Source organism: Sciurus vulgaris (genome assembly GCF_902686455.1).
Source record: "Sciurus vulgaris genome assembly, chromosome: 1".
NCBI lineage: Eukaryota > Metazoa > Chordata > Mammalia > Rodentia > Sciuridae > Sciurus > Sciurus vulgaris.
In genome coordinates, this window is record NC_136461.1 from 85,155,543 (window position 1) to 85,170,804 (window position 15,262).

At 34.2% G+C, this 15,262-nt stretch overlaps 1 protein-coding gene across 4 annotated transcripts in view; it reads right to left on the reverse strand.

The window, feature by feature from the left end:
* Positions 1 to 15,262, reverse strand: part of DPYD (dihydropyrimidine dehydrogenase) — an 845,662-nt gene that overhangs the window by 435,774 nt on the left and 394,626 nt on the right. For all 4 annotated transcript variants that reach the window (XM_079105431.1, XM_079105432.1, XM_079105430.1 and 1 more), the window contains one exon: positions 14,335 to 14,550. In XM_079105431.1, coding sequence (XP_078961557.1) covers positions 14,335 to 14,550 — 216 coding nt within the window. The remainder of the gene's footprint in view (positions 1 to 14,334; positions 14,551 to 15,262) is intronic.

Consider the following 15,262-nt stretch of genomic DNA (forward strand, 5'->3'; position numbering starts at 1 on the left):
CATTTACTTCTGGTTCCCTGTTGTGTATATAACTACACTTTTTTCATATTGATCAATAAAGGATTTCAAATTTTAATGCCAATATTTTTATTTCCCCATTTAAAAACTATATACAATGAAGGGGTTTCCTATCTTATGCTGAGTACTATAGAAGATCCAAACACAGTAGAGGTCTCTTATCCACAGTTTCACTTTCTGTGTTTCCAGTTGCCCATGTTCATTCATTGCTAAAAACATTAAATTTCCAGAAATAAATGATTCATAAATTTTTTTTTATTTCTCTTATGTTTTGGTATCGGGGACTGGACCCAGGGATACTTAACCACTTAGCCACATCTCCAGTCCTTTCTTTTTTTGAAAAATGTTTTTATTTTGAGACAGGGTCTCACTATGTTGTTTAGGGCCTTGCTTAGTTGCTAAGGCTGGCTTTGAACTTGACATCTTCCTGCCTCAGTCTCCCAAGCTGCTGGGATTACAGGTATGCACCACTGCACTCAGTATAAGTTTTCGATTACATACCATTCTGAGTAGTATGAAGAATTTCATGCCATTCTGCTTATCCTGCCAGGATAAAAATTATTCCTTTGTTCAGAGTATCCATGCTATATATATGTTACACCTCTCCATTAGTTACTTAGTAGCCATCTGGAATATAAGATTGACTGTTATGGTATCTTGGTGCTTAAGTTCAAGTAACTTTTATGTAGAAATCTAACCCCACATCACAATGCCTATGTCATTTACTCCACTTATCTCATGTATGCACTGTATCATCTCACATCGTCACAAATAGAAAACAAGTACAGTACAATAAGATGTTTCAAGAGGGAGCAAGACCACATTCATTTAACTTTTATTGCATTATTGTTTAAATTGTTGTTATTTTTACTTATTTATTTATTTTTGGTACTGGAATTTGAACCAGGGGCATTTAATCACTGAGACACATCTCCAGTCCCATTGTTTTGTATTTTATTAGACAAGTTCTCACTGAGTTGCTTAGGGCCTCTCTAAGTTGCTGAGGCTAGCTTTGAACTCTCAATTTTCCTGTCTCAGCTTCCTCAGTCTCTGGGATTACATGAGTGCACCACCGTGCCCAGCTGCTCTGTTATTAACAGTTATTGTTGTTAATCTGATACTATGCTTAATTTATAAATTCAATTCTATTGTAGGTATCCACATAGAGGGTGAAAACACAGTATATTTAGGGTTTAATATTATCTGCAGTTTTAGGCATCCACTGGGAGTCTTAGAACATATCCCCACAGATGAGGGAAGACTACCATAGCCTTATGGCACAGAATTCCAACCACCAGGAACACAAGGAAGAAATGGACCCTGTTGCTATGCTGTGAAACCTGTCTTGCATTTGTGATACAGCTGTGCTTTTCATGGCCCAGCCAATGACTGAACAGGGCAAAAATACTAAACAGCCATCCCTGAGAGACACAAAGGCTCCTCAATGGCTTTGATCAAGTTTTCTTAGACTGTAAGATATTCTTGAATGCCTACCTCAAACCTTCCATCTTTATTTTCTTTACTCAGAGTCAGACTTATATTGTTATCTTATGGCTCTCACATAAGTAGTACAATAAGATGTACTCACCCCCTCCATTTTATCCCATAGGGATTTCATCTAATAAATACATATTTAGTTTCATCTTGGCAACTTCTTCTTGAAAGATTTAGGTTAAACCTGCTGCTATATTAAAAAAAAAAATTACATGACGCACACAAAATCTAGAAAAAAAGACTTGGTATGAGAGAATTCTTATGAAATGTAAGGTTATTAATAACGTCCTTTCATATAATTAATGTTATTGATAATTAAAAGTTGTCCCAGATATTAAAAGGGTATAAGACTGTACATTTTGGCGGAGATCTTAAGGGATACCGAAATAAGTTACTGAAATAAATTTTACCATTGCAGTAACATCAGGGTGGATGACAAAATCCTGCTCAAGAACTTCTACACCCTTTGTTCTCATAAGGATACAAAAAGTTAAGATCATTAGTGATTAATGAAATGATTTCTTTGGAGTGTGCTGATGGTATGTTCTGAGTCTCTCTGCCATCCCAAGCCCCAAGTCAGGATTTAAAGAGATTCCTCAGAACACTTCATATGTATGCCCTGCAGCTTTTCTTCTCTCCTTTGGAGAGGTGGCTCACAGTGTACAGTGTCCTGGTCTGCTTGATATATTCAAGAGATGAGGTGTTACTTGACTGCTGCTAGAAGATGAGCTCAAAGAAATGTACTTTTATGACAATGAGACTGCATTCTAGGATTTGGCAGGACAAAGGAAATGTAAGATTTCCTCTGGTAAAAGGCCTATATAAAATAAGATGCTGTGAGGTCTCAAGCTCGATGATAGGGAAACGCAAACAAATCTCAGCCGAGGAAATTTAGAGTACTCAGTGTGCTTCCAGGAGTTGTGCAGGAAGTTAAGCCAAGACCAAAGAAAGACTCCAAAGAACCACAGGGGAATTCCTAAGGGATGGGACGTAATTTTGAAGAATGTTTGAAAGTGGGTCAGTCTAAAAAAATGCCTGTCTACTTAAGAATAGTAGAGATATATGAAATTATATTTATCAAGAAAGATAACAGAATGAGACAAACATCAACACCCTATATACATTATTATATAGACGGTGTGACCAGAGAAATGAAAGTTGTACTCCATTTGTGTACAATGAATCCAAAAAAAATATAGAATTACTTTTTCATGTGTTAGTAAATTTTATCAGTTTGATTTCCATATTATTGCTGAACAAGGAAGTGTTCAGTCAGTAGTGCTATGAACCTCTTCGTTAGCAAGGCCTGAAGGTCACAGAACTTCACTTCCAAAGGCTTATATGAGGCAATAAAAAATAAGTAAACTTTTAAAGAATCATTTCCATCTTGTATCAATTTAGTAAAACTCTACAAAAGTTCAGAATGTAGAGAAACAGCAATGGTTAACACAGCCACAGAGGACGTGTTGTCAGTGACCTTTTAATATTAGAAGAGCAAAAGATGCCTTCTTATGACTGAAGAGTGGTACAACCAAGGTAGAGATGATATAAACATAAATCTGGTAATTAAAGCTGTTTTATCAGAAAAGAGTCTGCAGGAAGGGAGAACTGAAAGTTGTTAAAACAGTGAATGGAGATGTGTTGTGATCAACAAAGGCTTCCAAGTTGAATTATGCAAATCCTCTATTTAAAACTTCTTCATAGTCCTTCTTATCTACACAATCACATTGAAATTCCTAGCTAACAGTAAGTCCCTATTGTCTCTACAACTGCTTATGCCATTTTATGACATACTATGCTGAATTTTAAATATGCCTGGCACCCTCATGACAGATATTCATGTGCTACCTCTTCTCTCCAGGATAAAGACATAAGTCATATGTGAAGTTAATTTTCTTGTTAAAAAAAAAAAGGAGGGGGAGTCAAGGCGGGACACTGCTTATTAAGCAACATTTCAGTCCAAAAATTCTGTTGACTTATGTTAACATCATAGTACACAGACTTTCTAGCTAGAGTTTAGGTTCTTTATAGCAAAGAATAACACACACACACACAATCCAAGTCAGGGCCTACGAAATGTGTGAGTGAATGAGATTTTTATTTACATGTTCACAAAGGAAATTAGTAAAAGATTTCAGAGTATTGAGTTTAGGGATATACTTTAACATGACACTTTACTTAATGACATTTTAAGGGAAATTTTATCATTAATAGAGGGTGAACTTGGCAAAAGAGAAGCTAGAAACCATTCCAAACATAGGAGATATTGTGGGCAAACACACAATGAATAAGCAGAGCATAATGCAAAGGGCAGTGGGCTGAGCTAAAGAGAAAGAAGCAGAGGAGGATGTAGGGTAAGAAAAATCAGTGGGTGTCTTACGGGGCAGTTGACTGACTCTAAAATATCAGTAACTTCCCTGAGCTAATGATATCTTGTTTTTTTTTTTATAGCATCTTATTGCAGAAATAGCAGCAATTGAATATGAATCACATTGCAAGTTCTATAAGAAAAAGAAGTATAAAGAGAACTACAATTGTACTAAAAATTGACTAAATCTTATAACAAAATAGCCACTATAGGTATATCCTTAATAAAAAAATTGACAGTGCAGTAATCATGGTTTTATCAAGTATTGTTTTTAAGAAGGATTAAGAATATTCCTACATAGCAATGACTAGAATCTTGTTAAAAAGCAATAAAGAAAATATGAAGGCAAGGAAAGTATTATGGAATTCAATCCATCTTAATTTCAAACAAAGATTGCTTCATCTACATATACTCAGAATATGTAGACTTTTAACTAGTCAAATTTAAAATCTGCAAAAGAATTATGTGAAACAGCATATGGACAAATCACTTTCTCAAACAGCAGGACTACACTTTAAGAAAATTTCCATTAGTAATAATTATGATAATTTTCCATTAACCTTGACCAGTTGCTTAAAAAAAAGAAAAGATTGGGTGTGGTGATGTAGCCCTATAATCCCAGTTACTCAGGAGACTGGGGCAGGAGATCTTAAGTTCAAGGACAACCTGGGAACTTGAGCAAGATCCTGTCTCAAAACAAAATAAAATGGCTAGGTCATGTAGCAATGTAGTTCAGTGGTAGAGTACTGCTGGGTTTCCTCTCAGTCTGGAAAGAGAGAGAGAAAAAGAGGAAGAAAGCAAGCAAGCTGACTGAATAAGAGGTATTTTCCATTACAAGGTAGGTTCGTCTACTAGCTAACCTGAATCAAAATTATACACATCTATTTTTATTATTAAAAAGTCTATTTGAATCTCACCTTGTTCTCTCTATCAAAATGATTAACTAATTAACAAGTGTGAAATCACAGCCTGAAACAGAGAAGAATTGAGGATGTAATTATATTGGAAAATTGATTAGTCTGTTTCATAGTCAACTAGCCCAAATTTGAAATAAAGTATAAAAAATTATTTGGAACAATTTGAATAACTTTAACCATGTCCATGCTTAAAAATATCACTTTGGCTACTATTAAATAATTTTATTTAGTATTAGAAATATATTCATTAACTTGTGCTTGCAAACATCTTAATTTATATTTTCCATTTAATGAACTAAGTCTAGCAAACATCATGTTACTGGCAAGAAAGATTAAGTTAGAACTTTGGGGAGAGACATTTGTGCATTTTTTTAGATTCTCCTTTACAAGATTTAGCTTCGATACTGAAGACACACCCAGGTGAGTGAGTGTGCAAGAACACACATACAAAAGCACACACACACACACATTCTTTTGTTGTTAAGGAGATGTAACATCATAGAAGAGCCAGGTAAACAATAGTAAACACTGGAGACAACCTACCACAAAACTAGTACATGTGAACTGTAGCATTTTGATAAATTCATCCTTTATGATTTAAGTCAATTTTATAAATTTCAATAATGGAAGCCAAAATAATAATCAAAGAACCTAGCTAAGTTGTGAACTCCTAGTACAATGAAAACCATTTTGGTTTCTAGTATGTTAAAAGATTCCAAGGTTAGTTTACATTGAATCTCTTTAAATGATTATAACTACTTACTTTTTGTTAATGCACAATTATATATCAGGTGAACAATATTATACAGTAAAGAGAAATTAATTATCTACAAAATCTGAAGCTAGAATGACAGCAGTAAAAACAACACAATGAACTATTATTCATGTATTGTTTCATAGAACTTCATGATGAGGTAATGGAAATTATTGATAATAATAAAATAAATCAGTTTGACTTAATGTTCTAAAAATATCCAGATCTTTATTTCTAATAAAGACTTCCAAAATCAGTTACTGAAGTAAGTGTGATATTCTGTCTTAGAATCCAAAGAAAATTAGTCATGCTCCAAAATATTACATAACATATTTATGAAACTTTCAGCTTTAAATATTATTTTTATCATTTATTATCCTAAAAATGTTATTCCTCAATTTTCATCTGGTTGATAGACGCTAGCAATTTGTGCAATTTGTGCAAATGCAGGCACAACTCCCTCTCAATTAAGATAATGTGGATTGAAACAACTTTTTTGAAATCCACATGGGAGAACAGACAACCTACATGGTAAAAAGTCTGCAAACCTTATTATGGGAAGGAAAGCAGGACTATTTAGAAAGGAAAAAAGAAAAGGCTTATGGATAGCGCAAGAGAGCTGTCTCCAAGAAACTGAAGAGCTGTCATGTGGAATTGTAGTCCAAATTAGAATCCTGTAATTATCCATTCATCTAACAAGTATGCCTTGAGTCCTTCCTGTCTGCCAGACCTTGTTCTTGGCACTGGTCATGCAATAGTGAGCAAGGAAGACAATATTCCTCTTCTTACAGAGGGCTAAAACAGAAAACAAACATCCAAACAAATAAATGATCAAGAGTTTGACCATTTTTATACAGCAATAAGTACAGTGAGGAAAAAACCACCAGTGTAATGTGGCACAAAAAACTGAGTTTTGAATGGTAAGCAAAGGCTTCTCCAGGGAGGCAATTTTGATCTGAGAAAGGAATGAGATGCAAAAACTGGTCTGAGGGCAGATCTGAGGGCAGAACATTCCAGCAAAAGTAACCACGCAGAGCAGGACAGTCCTAAAGAGTAGAAGCTGCCATGTTAGAAAACTAGAAAGAAGGCCAGTGTGACTGGAGAAGGACAGCGTAGGGAATTGGTATGAAAGACTGTGGATTCTCAAAGGTGGTAAATTAAAATGTTCTCTTTCTTACTGAAGCTTCTACATAATTATTATTTTTCAATAGAAATATAAGCATAGCCAGGTGCTGCACTGTCAGCTGGAGGAGAGCCCTTGGTGTCCTTGATCCACTTTACTGGGTCTCCTGCAGAACACTGATGCAAACTACCTTCCTTTGGATGAAGTGACCAGGTTCTGAGAGGATAAATTATGAAGAATCCTATAATAGTGGAGAAATCTGGAACTTGTATCAAAGAGATCTTAGTCCAAATCTCGATGTGGCGGGTTTTAGCCTTTTAATGGGAGGAGCCACTGCCACGCTCTTTCATTCTGATCTGGCCGTAGGACTTGCCCTATCAATAAGACACAATGAAAACTGTATTGTGTGTCTTCTAAGCTTTCAGCCTCAAAACCACTTGCAGTTTCTCCTCTTGCCTTTTGGAACCAGTACCACTGCCTTGTGAACAAGCCCAGTAGAGCGACTTTGAAGATGAGACCCTATGGAGATAAAGGCCTTACCATGCCAACTGAGGACTCAGACTGCGAATGAAGGTCCAGTCACCAGCCCACCACCAAGCAGTCTGTCAACTGACTGGAAATACATGAGTGACAACTAGTAACACCAGCGGACCAAAGCCAAGCCATTCCCACTGAGCCCTGACAGCATTGCCAAACCATAGAAATGGAGCAGATGATTTATTGCCATTTCGAACCACTAAATCGTAGGGTGGTATGATATGTAATAATAGAGAAATGATACAGAAATATTTATGCTTGCTAGCATAGCTAACTTTAAAAATGTGTAGTATTGTCTTCGAGATTTTGAGTTAGGCAAAAGCTTGAAAAACCAAGAGTAGGTTGTTAGTAAATGCTGGGAAAATGTAGGACAAACTGTTAGGAGAGGATTAAAATGTCAGAAGAAAATTTTTATTGGGGACTGGGGAAAGAGCAGCTATATTATATGGTGATAGAACATTTGCAAAAATCATTGTTGGGGATAATTTGGAAAATAGAAGATGTACTTAATGCATTTATGGATGTGACAAAGGAAATCGCTGGACAGAATGCTAAAAGTGTCAGTGAAGTGTTTGTAACCAAGTATAATAAAGTACTGTATGAAAGAAAAGAGCTAAAGGAGGATGTATTTAATTTGCTAAGCAAAACTTAGACCAAGTCAAAAGGGCCCAGTGCTGACTAAGCTAGAAAGTAAAGCTATTCTTTCTAATTTGTCTCTCCTAGTTGGAAAAAGATTTTCAAAGGAAAGTACCTTAGAGTAAATATTATATCAAGAATATTTTAGTAAGACCGTTGCAACTTTAGAAGGCTCCAGGCAGGTCCTAGAAGAATTTTAGGTAGAAAATAGGAATTCTAAAATTCTTAAGGACCTAGTGCCACAGCAGCAATATACATCCAAACTTGAAAGAATCTGTTTTAAAGAGAATTATGAATGTGGCATAGTCAGTCATTAATAGATTTTTTTTTAATTTATAGAATTTTATGATGACATCACCATGAGTGAGGACTAAAACAACTGAAAATGAAGAGAGGATTGGGGGCCTTAACCTTCTTTTCAGGGGTTAAGAACATGCTGAGAGAATGACTCAGCTGCCAACATGGGCCATCACTGGCCATTTGGTGAGTATGGGGGTGAACCTCAGAATCAGCAGCCTTGAGGGCAGAGCCAATAGTAGGTAGGAACAATAAATTAAGGAGTCACTACCAGGGAGCAGAACTGGATCCTAAACAGAAACTTCCCCCATTTCTGTAGTTCAGAGCCCTGAAACAAGTGCCAAGCTATTTCAAAATTGGTATGGACATGTGAATACTATGTGTCTCCCATTTCTCCCATTTCTAATGAGAGTCGTGTGCTTGGTTTGACCATGGTGTTTTATGTTGGAAGTATGGGGAACAGATAACTTGTTTCAAAGTAACTTCAGATGCATTGGGACCCATTGATGTCACAAGGTCATGGATGTTGAGCCTAATGCCATTAATCAGGGTATTTTAGTGTCTTAGAAAGTGGTGGATGTACTTTTGCTTGTGGGAAGGATGTGAATTATTATTAGTAGGGGGCAAGTTAAGACTGTTTGGAAAGGAGGCTGCAATCTGTATTCCTTTTATGATATAATTTGTGATTCGTATCATCAATAAGTGGATGGTGTTTACCTGTTCTTGAATATAAACTGATTTTTTGACTTGCTTTGATCAAAAGAATATGGTGGGAGCGACAGTGTGTGCTTTGGAGTTCTCATCTCAATAGGTCTTACAGTTTCTACTCTTGTGTCCTGAGAACACTGCTACCTTGTGAACAAGTTCAAACTAGCCTCCTTTATAATGAGACACCATAAAGCAAGAGAGACAATGAAGAGACAAAGAGAGGCTCAGCAATTACAACAATCCCACCCAAGGCTCTAGACTCCTTACAACATTTTGCCAGTCCCCAGGCATCCATCAGAGGACTGCAAATGCAGTCAAACCCTGCAGACACAATATGAGGCGGAAGAGTTGTCCACATGAGCTCAGCCCAAATTGCCAACATATATGATTGTGAGCAAAGAGATAGCTGTCGTGTTAAGTCCTGGGCAATTTATTTAGCTTTCTCAGCTTATTACTTCATCTGAAAACAAAGCACTAACTAGCTTACAGGGATTTTGTAGGAATTATGAAATATATTTAGTCTGTGCATTCTAAGCACTGGATAAATGGTAGTGAATAATAACTAGGGCAACCATAACAACATATACTATTGAACAATATGTCCACAATAGTGATCTAGAAGCAACTTTGGGTAGAGATTAGAGTCTTCCAGGCCAAAGTTCTTTTCTGTACATGATACTACCTGTCCATAATTATTAGCCTTTCTTTACCGTATTTATTTACTTGGGGGCAGGCACTGTGTTTTAAAATCAATTTATTTGTATTAAGTCACATTAATTTATTCCATAATATTTCAGAGAGCAGAACTAAACATAAAACATGGATACAAATTATGAGAAGGCTGATCTGGGGTCAACAAAAGGAATATATTTCTAAAACAGATCTTTCCATAGCTATCAGAGGCTGCATGGCCTTAAAGATGTAGGGTATTTCCTATCACTAGAAGTAACCAAGAGCAGGTTACATTTCTTCTGTGAGGAAGAGCTTACATAACAGGGCCAGATAATTTTTATGTCTTTTCCTAATATGTGATTCTTATTCTGTTTTCTAAATAATCCTCTGCATTTTAAAGGCTATTCAACAACCTAAGTCTTCAAGTATAATCCATGCATGTAAAAATTTCACTGACATTTTCATTTTTTAGACTGATGTATATGTATATGTACTATAGAAACAACTTAGGATATGAAAAATTTTAAATTGGCCTTTTCACCTTTGATTTAGATCAATACTCAGAACAGTCAATTATTTTATGTGTTAACTATCTGTTCATATGGCTGGGGAAAAAACTCAATATGTTGGTGCTAAAAATCTATTTATTCATTTATTAATTCATTTATCCAATGAATATTCATGAAATATTTATCAAACCCTTCCTATAAACTAGGCATTGTGCTGTGTAGTATAAGGTTTTACTGAAACAGTTACAGTCAAAACCTTAAATCCACAGAAATAATGAAGAGTCTTAAATATTTTTGGCTTTTAGTTTTCAGTACTTTATGTATTAGAGGCCCATTTTACCTTTACCTATTTATGTAATCATCTAATGCTTATTACAATAATATATGTTCATTCAAGACTTTCTTAATAAGAATTTCAAGTTTAATGTATAAGTGCATTTGCAGTAGAGAACATGTAGCTCTCAGGACAAAATTTACAGACATGATTAATAAAAACAATATGTTTTGATCCATGTCCTATCAATACAATGTGAACAGAGGTCATGGGATTATTTTATGTGAAGTCCAAACCATTTCTAATACTCCTAGTTAAAAAGAGCACTTCTCTGTTTTGTCATGATAATTTAGCTCTAATTCAGCTTGACAGGTTGATTTCTCTCCCATCTTTTTAATTTAAGCTTGAACTCAGTATATATTTATGTAATATAATTTTGTTTTAAATATCATTTCATCATTCTTTAAAAAAATAAATAATAGAATATCGAGAAAAGCATTCTAGTTATTTTGGGACATTTTTAGACTGATTTGGAAAGGAACAATATAGTTAATAAAAGCCATCTTTGATGTTATTTAACACAAAAGCAAATACAGATCTTTTTATATTTGACATTAAAAATATGATCATTTGCCTCCCAAAAGAAAGCACATACAGTTTTTATACAGACTGCACAGTAAAGAATAATAATATTTCTGTTTACTGAGATATCAACTGGCATTTCACTGTAAGTCAATGGTCTATCGTTGCTACAGCGTATTAGACCTCAATCTGGCATCTACAAATGTCAAGAGTATAAAAAAAAAATAGGATGAAAATCAAAAGCATGTTCTGAACTCCCACAAAAAAAAAAAAAGGGAAACAAAGTTCACCTAAACGTATTTGCTGCAGAAATCAGTGCAATATTCAGCTGTCAATCTAGAAAAACAAGGGAACCACACTGTCAGTAGGACAGGATAATAAAATTTCCAGCAGATGTTCAGGCAGGGCTCTAATTTTTTACTGAACTCCCTTGGTAAGCGTTTAATTTCTTTATCATATGCAGGCTTGGCAAATTGTACTTCATCAAAACTGTATTGTGAAATATTAATATTTCATATGATAACAAAACTCTATAGACTAACCTTTGTCATATGAAGAGCATCCAAATTTCAAATGTCAAGATTCTGAATTTTAATACATTTTAAATAGATTATTGAATTGCCATAATAAATTATAATAGGACTAATCTCAATTGGTATACTATAATGGCACACAAATGAATATAGTACATATAATGCTTTAATAGATGTCTGGTAAAAGTCTATAGGAATAAAAAACAAATAAAAGAGTGTATGCTACAACATTTCATCAATAAGAACGCAAAGAAGTTCATAAGACATAATTATACATTCACAACAGTTTTAATCACTAATTGGGGATGATATAAGAAAACCAAATGTAGTTCTTTATGAGGCAAATGGAAATTCTGCATACTTATGTACAGGAAGTGATCTTTTTTGAAAATGACATTAAATAAATGCAAGGTGGCATCATTATTTTTGTCATTTAAAATCAGAAAAATGGTTTAAAGTAGTCTTTGCAAGTTATTTTTTGTACTCTCTATCAAAAGAAGTAAAGTGGGGATTCTGAAAAGCCCCCCATCATTATGTTTCATGTGCCAAATTTAATTTGCATTTGTTCATAACTCCCCTTTTGAACCAACATCACAGACTTTTGAATTAATAGATTAAATTTCAATTGGAGATTTAGAAGGAAGTTAGCTTCCATATTTATTTCTGTTGGTGATCCTAATAAAGGCAAGTGCTCAGGTTACTGAAAGACACAGCATCACTAATCAATGCATGTCACCAACAGAGGAAAGACTGGTGTTTCTGATTAATCAGAATTCAATTTCTGCAAGCAAAGAAAATCCAAAGCAAATGCCCTTTTGCTATAATTCTTCACTTATACCTGATTTCAGTTTTCACATATGTATTCTAAAATAGCATAACAAGTATAGCTATTCAATGCTATCTGAGACTGTTTTCCTCAATAGATTAAATATGTGATTACAGTTCTCAGTAATTCTTAAAGGACAAATTGAAAAAAGACCCATAGACTATTAATATTCTAAAAGAATATGGTAAACAATTTATTCATGATATTCTAAAGTGGAATCCAGTTTAATTTGTTCATTTTTACACTTTGTTTATTGGAAGGCTTTCTAAATATTCAGTTGATTTATTAGAAAAAAAAATCCCACATGGTATTTATTTAAATATGAAAATCTTTAAGAAATATGTTTTTTCAGTACTGATTTGTCTAACTTTTAAAGATTCTCTGAATTTTCTTGACCACACTTATACACAGCACCTTGTAAACCTGTCAGAAGAAGACAGCTGTAATGTTTTACCCATAATAATGCCAGCTATTGATCCTAGTAGGAGAAGAAAGAGAGATAGAATGTGCTTAATGGGGCATGTTTGTTCTCTATTATTTTCTTTGCCTAAGGATAAGGCTGATTTAAATAATGATACTCTTTCTTAGTTGCTGGATTCACACATTCTTATACATTAATTATTACTAACTACCAGTTAGTACTAAATACATTGAGTAGCTTAGCAACTAAAATTTTATCAATAAATGATCTAAGAAATGTTAACTTCTGCTGCTCTCTTCTGATTTAAAACCATATAAGGATGTCACATTCCCCTGCATAAATCATCATACTTTGAAAACATCCATGTATATGGTTTGTGTACCTCAGATAATCAGTCTTAATTTTAATATGTAGTTTATTTCCTACTAAGTATGTTCACTTTGGGTCTGGGTAGACTCATAATATCTCATGAAACTCAGGGTATCTATACTCAGGGTTCCTATATTCAAAAATCATGAAGAATCTTCTCACGAACACCAACAAATGATAGTGAGAGATTCTTTTGACATTAACTGGATCCCAGAATTTTGTGCAAACCAAATCCATGGTCTCCCTAACTTTGAGTTGAAGCATATGTCCTCATTTACACACATCTAAAAACTGCAAAACAATAATGGCAAAAATTTTTTTAAAATAGAACGAGCACATAATCCAGCAATTCTAGCACTGGTTATATATCCAAAACAAATGAAATCAATATGTCCAAAACATCTGCAATTCCATGTTCATTGCAGCACTATTGACAGCAATCAAGAAATGAGAACAACCTAAGTCCATCAGTTGAAGAACATTAAAAAAAAAAAAAGGTGATACTATATACAATGGAATACTATTCAGCCAAAAAATGAATGAAATCCTATCAACCTCATTCATGCAATGACATGGGTGGTACTCGGGATCATTACGTTAAGTGAAATAAGCTAGATATAAGAAAAACAAGTATTGCATGATTTCGCTCATATGTTGTAACTAAAAAAGTCAATCTCATAGAGAATGAGGGTAGAATGGTGGTTACCAGAGGCCGGAGAGTGTTGGAGAGAAGGAAGGATGGGGAGAGACTGATTAATGGGTACTAAGCTACAGTTAGATAGAAGTTCTGGAGTACTATATTGCATAATAGAATAACCAAAGAAAACAATAATGTACTGTTCATTTAAAAAAATAAGAAAGGAAATTGAATGTTTTTAACATTAAGAAATGATAAATATTTGAAGAGATAAATGTTTGAAGATGTGTTTAGACTGATTTAAACCTTACACAATATATACATATATCAAAACATCACATAGTAATCTATTAATATGTGTAATTTCCATGTATGCGTTTAAATAAACAAAAATGAGTTTGTGATTAAGTGAAAAATCACTTATATAATATTTATATTTGGATGCTTTCTGAACAATACAAAATAAGAACTATATAACACCCCTCCTTTCATGGAATAGATAGAATGAAAGGAAAGCCTGATGTGTGATGATGATAGGTCTTGTTAAATAGTTTAATAACTATGAGATTTTGGTCATTATATTTTCATTATGTATTATTTGTGCCTTAATTATAGTACATATTATACATTTAGGCATGACTTCAAAAATATATTCTTACCTTATCAAGAGAGAAAGTTTTGGTCAGGGCAAAAGCCCATCCAGCTTCAAAAGCTCTTCGAATCATTGCGGAGCTGGTAGCTGGGGTTGCACTAGCAAGACCAAAAGGATTGATAAACTTTAATCCAGCCATCTCCACACTAATGTCCACCAGATCAATAGGAGTATAAAAGAGGGGTAGTTCAGGCTTGGCGGGAACTGAAGCTCCATATTGTGACTGCAAAAAACAAAGATTCAATAATTGCTGTATTACATCTGAATTATCTGTGTAATTGTTTTATAAAAATCACTTCAACATAGCATTTGAATTCATATAGATTATATCAGTCTGTTTACAATGATGAAAACTGGCCAAAAGTCAGTCAGCAATGAACCAAATTCATACGTAATTATCATCCTTTTCTAATTTATAAAGCAGTATAGAGAGAATTAACAAATAAAAATCAATTAAACAAACACACAACTCTATTTAAAACATACTGAGTTTCAAACACAAAAGCGAATAATTTTAGAATTTATCTCCCTGGTTCCATTAACCCAGCTTCTTTGTACTTAATTTATGAAAATGTCTCAGTGCTCAGAGATATGGGCAACAGAAAGTCAGGAGGCCTAAATTCAATTTCCAGTAATCTCACTACTGCTTATGTGATTTTAGGAAGCCACCTAACATGTCCCTGTGTTTTCTCCTCTATAGTTTTCAGTATAGCAGTAGGAATGCCAGCTGCCTAATTTCCTACCCCATGGGGATATTGGAAAATGCAGGAAATGATAAGCCAGAGGGAGACATCTAATTGGGAAAGTGTATAAAGTACTCACGTGAATTAGGGGAGTTTGTTTTTTCAGAAATCAAACAGGTACCAAACAATTTAAATCAAAGTCTTCAATTGGCACAAAAACTTCACATTTACTTTTGTTAAATGATCAAGTAA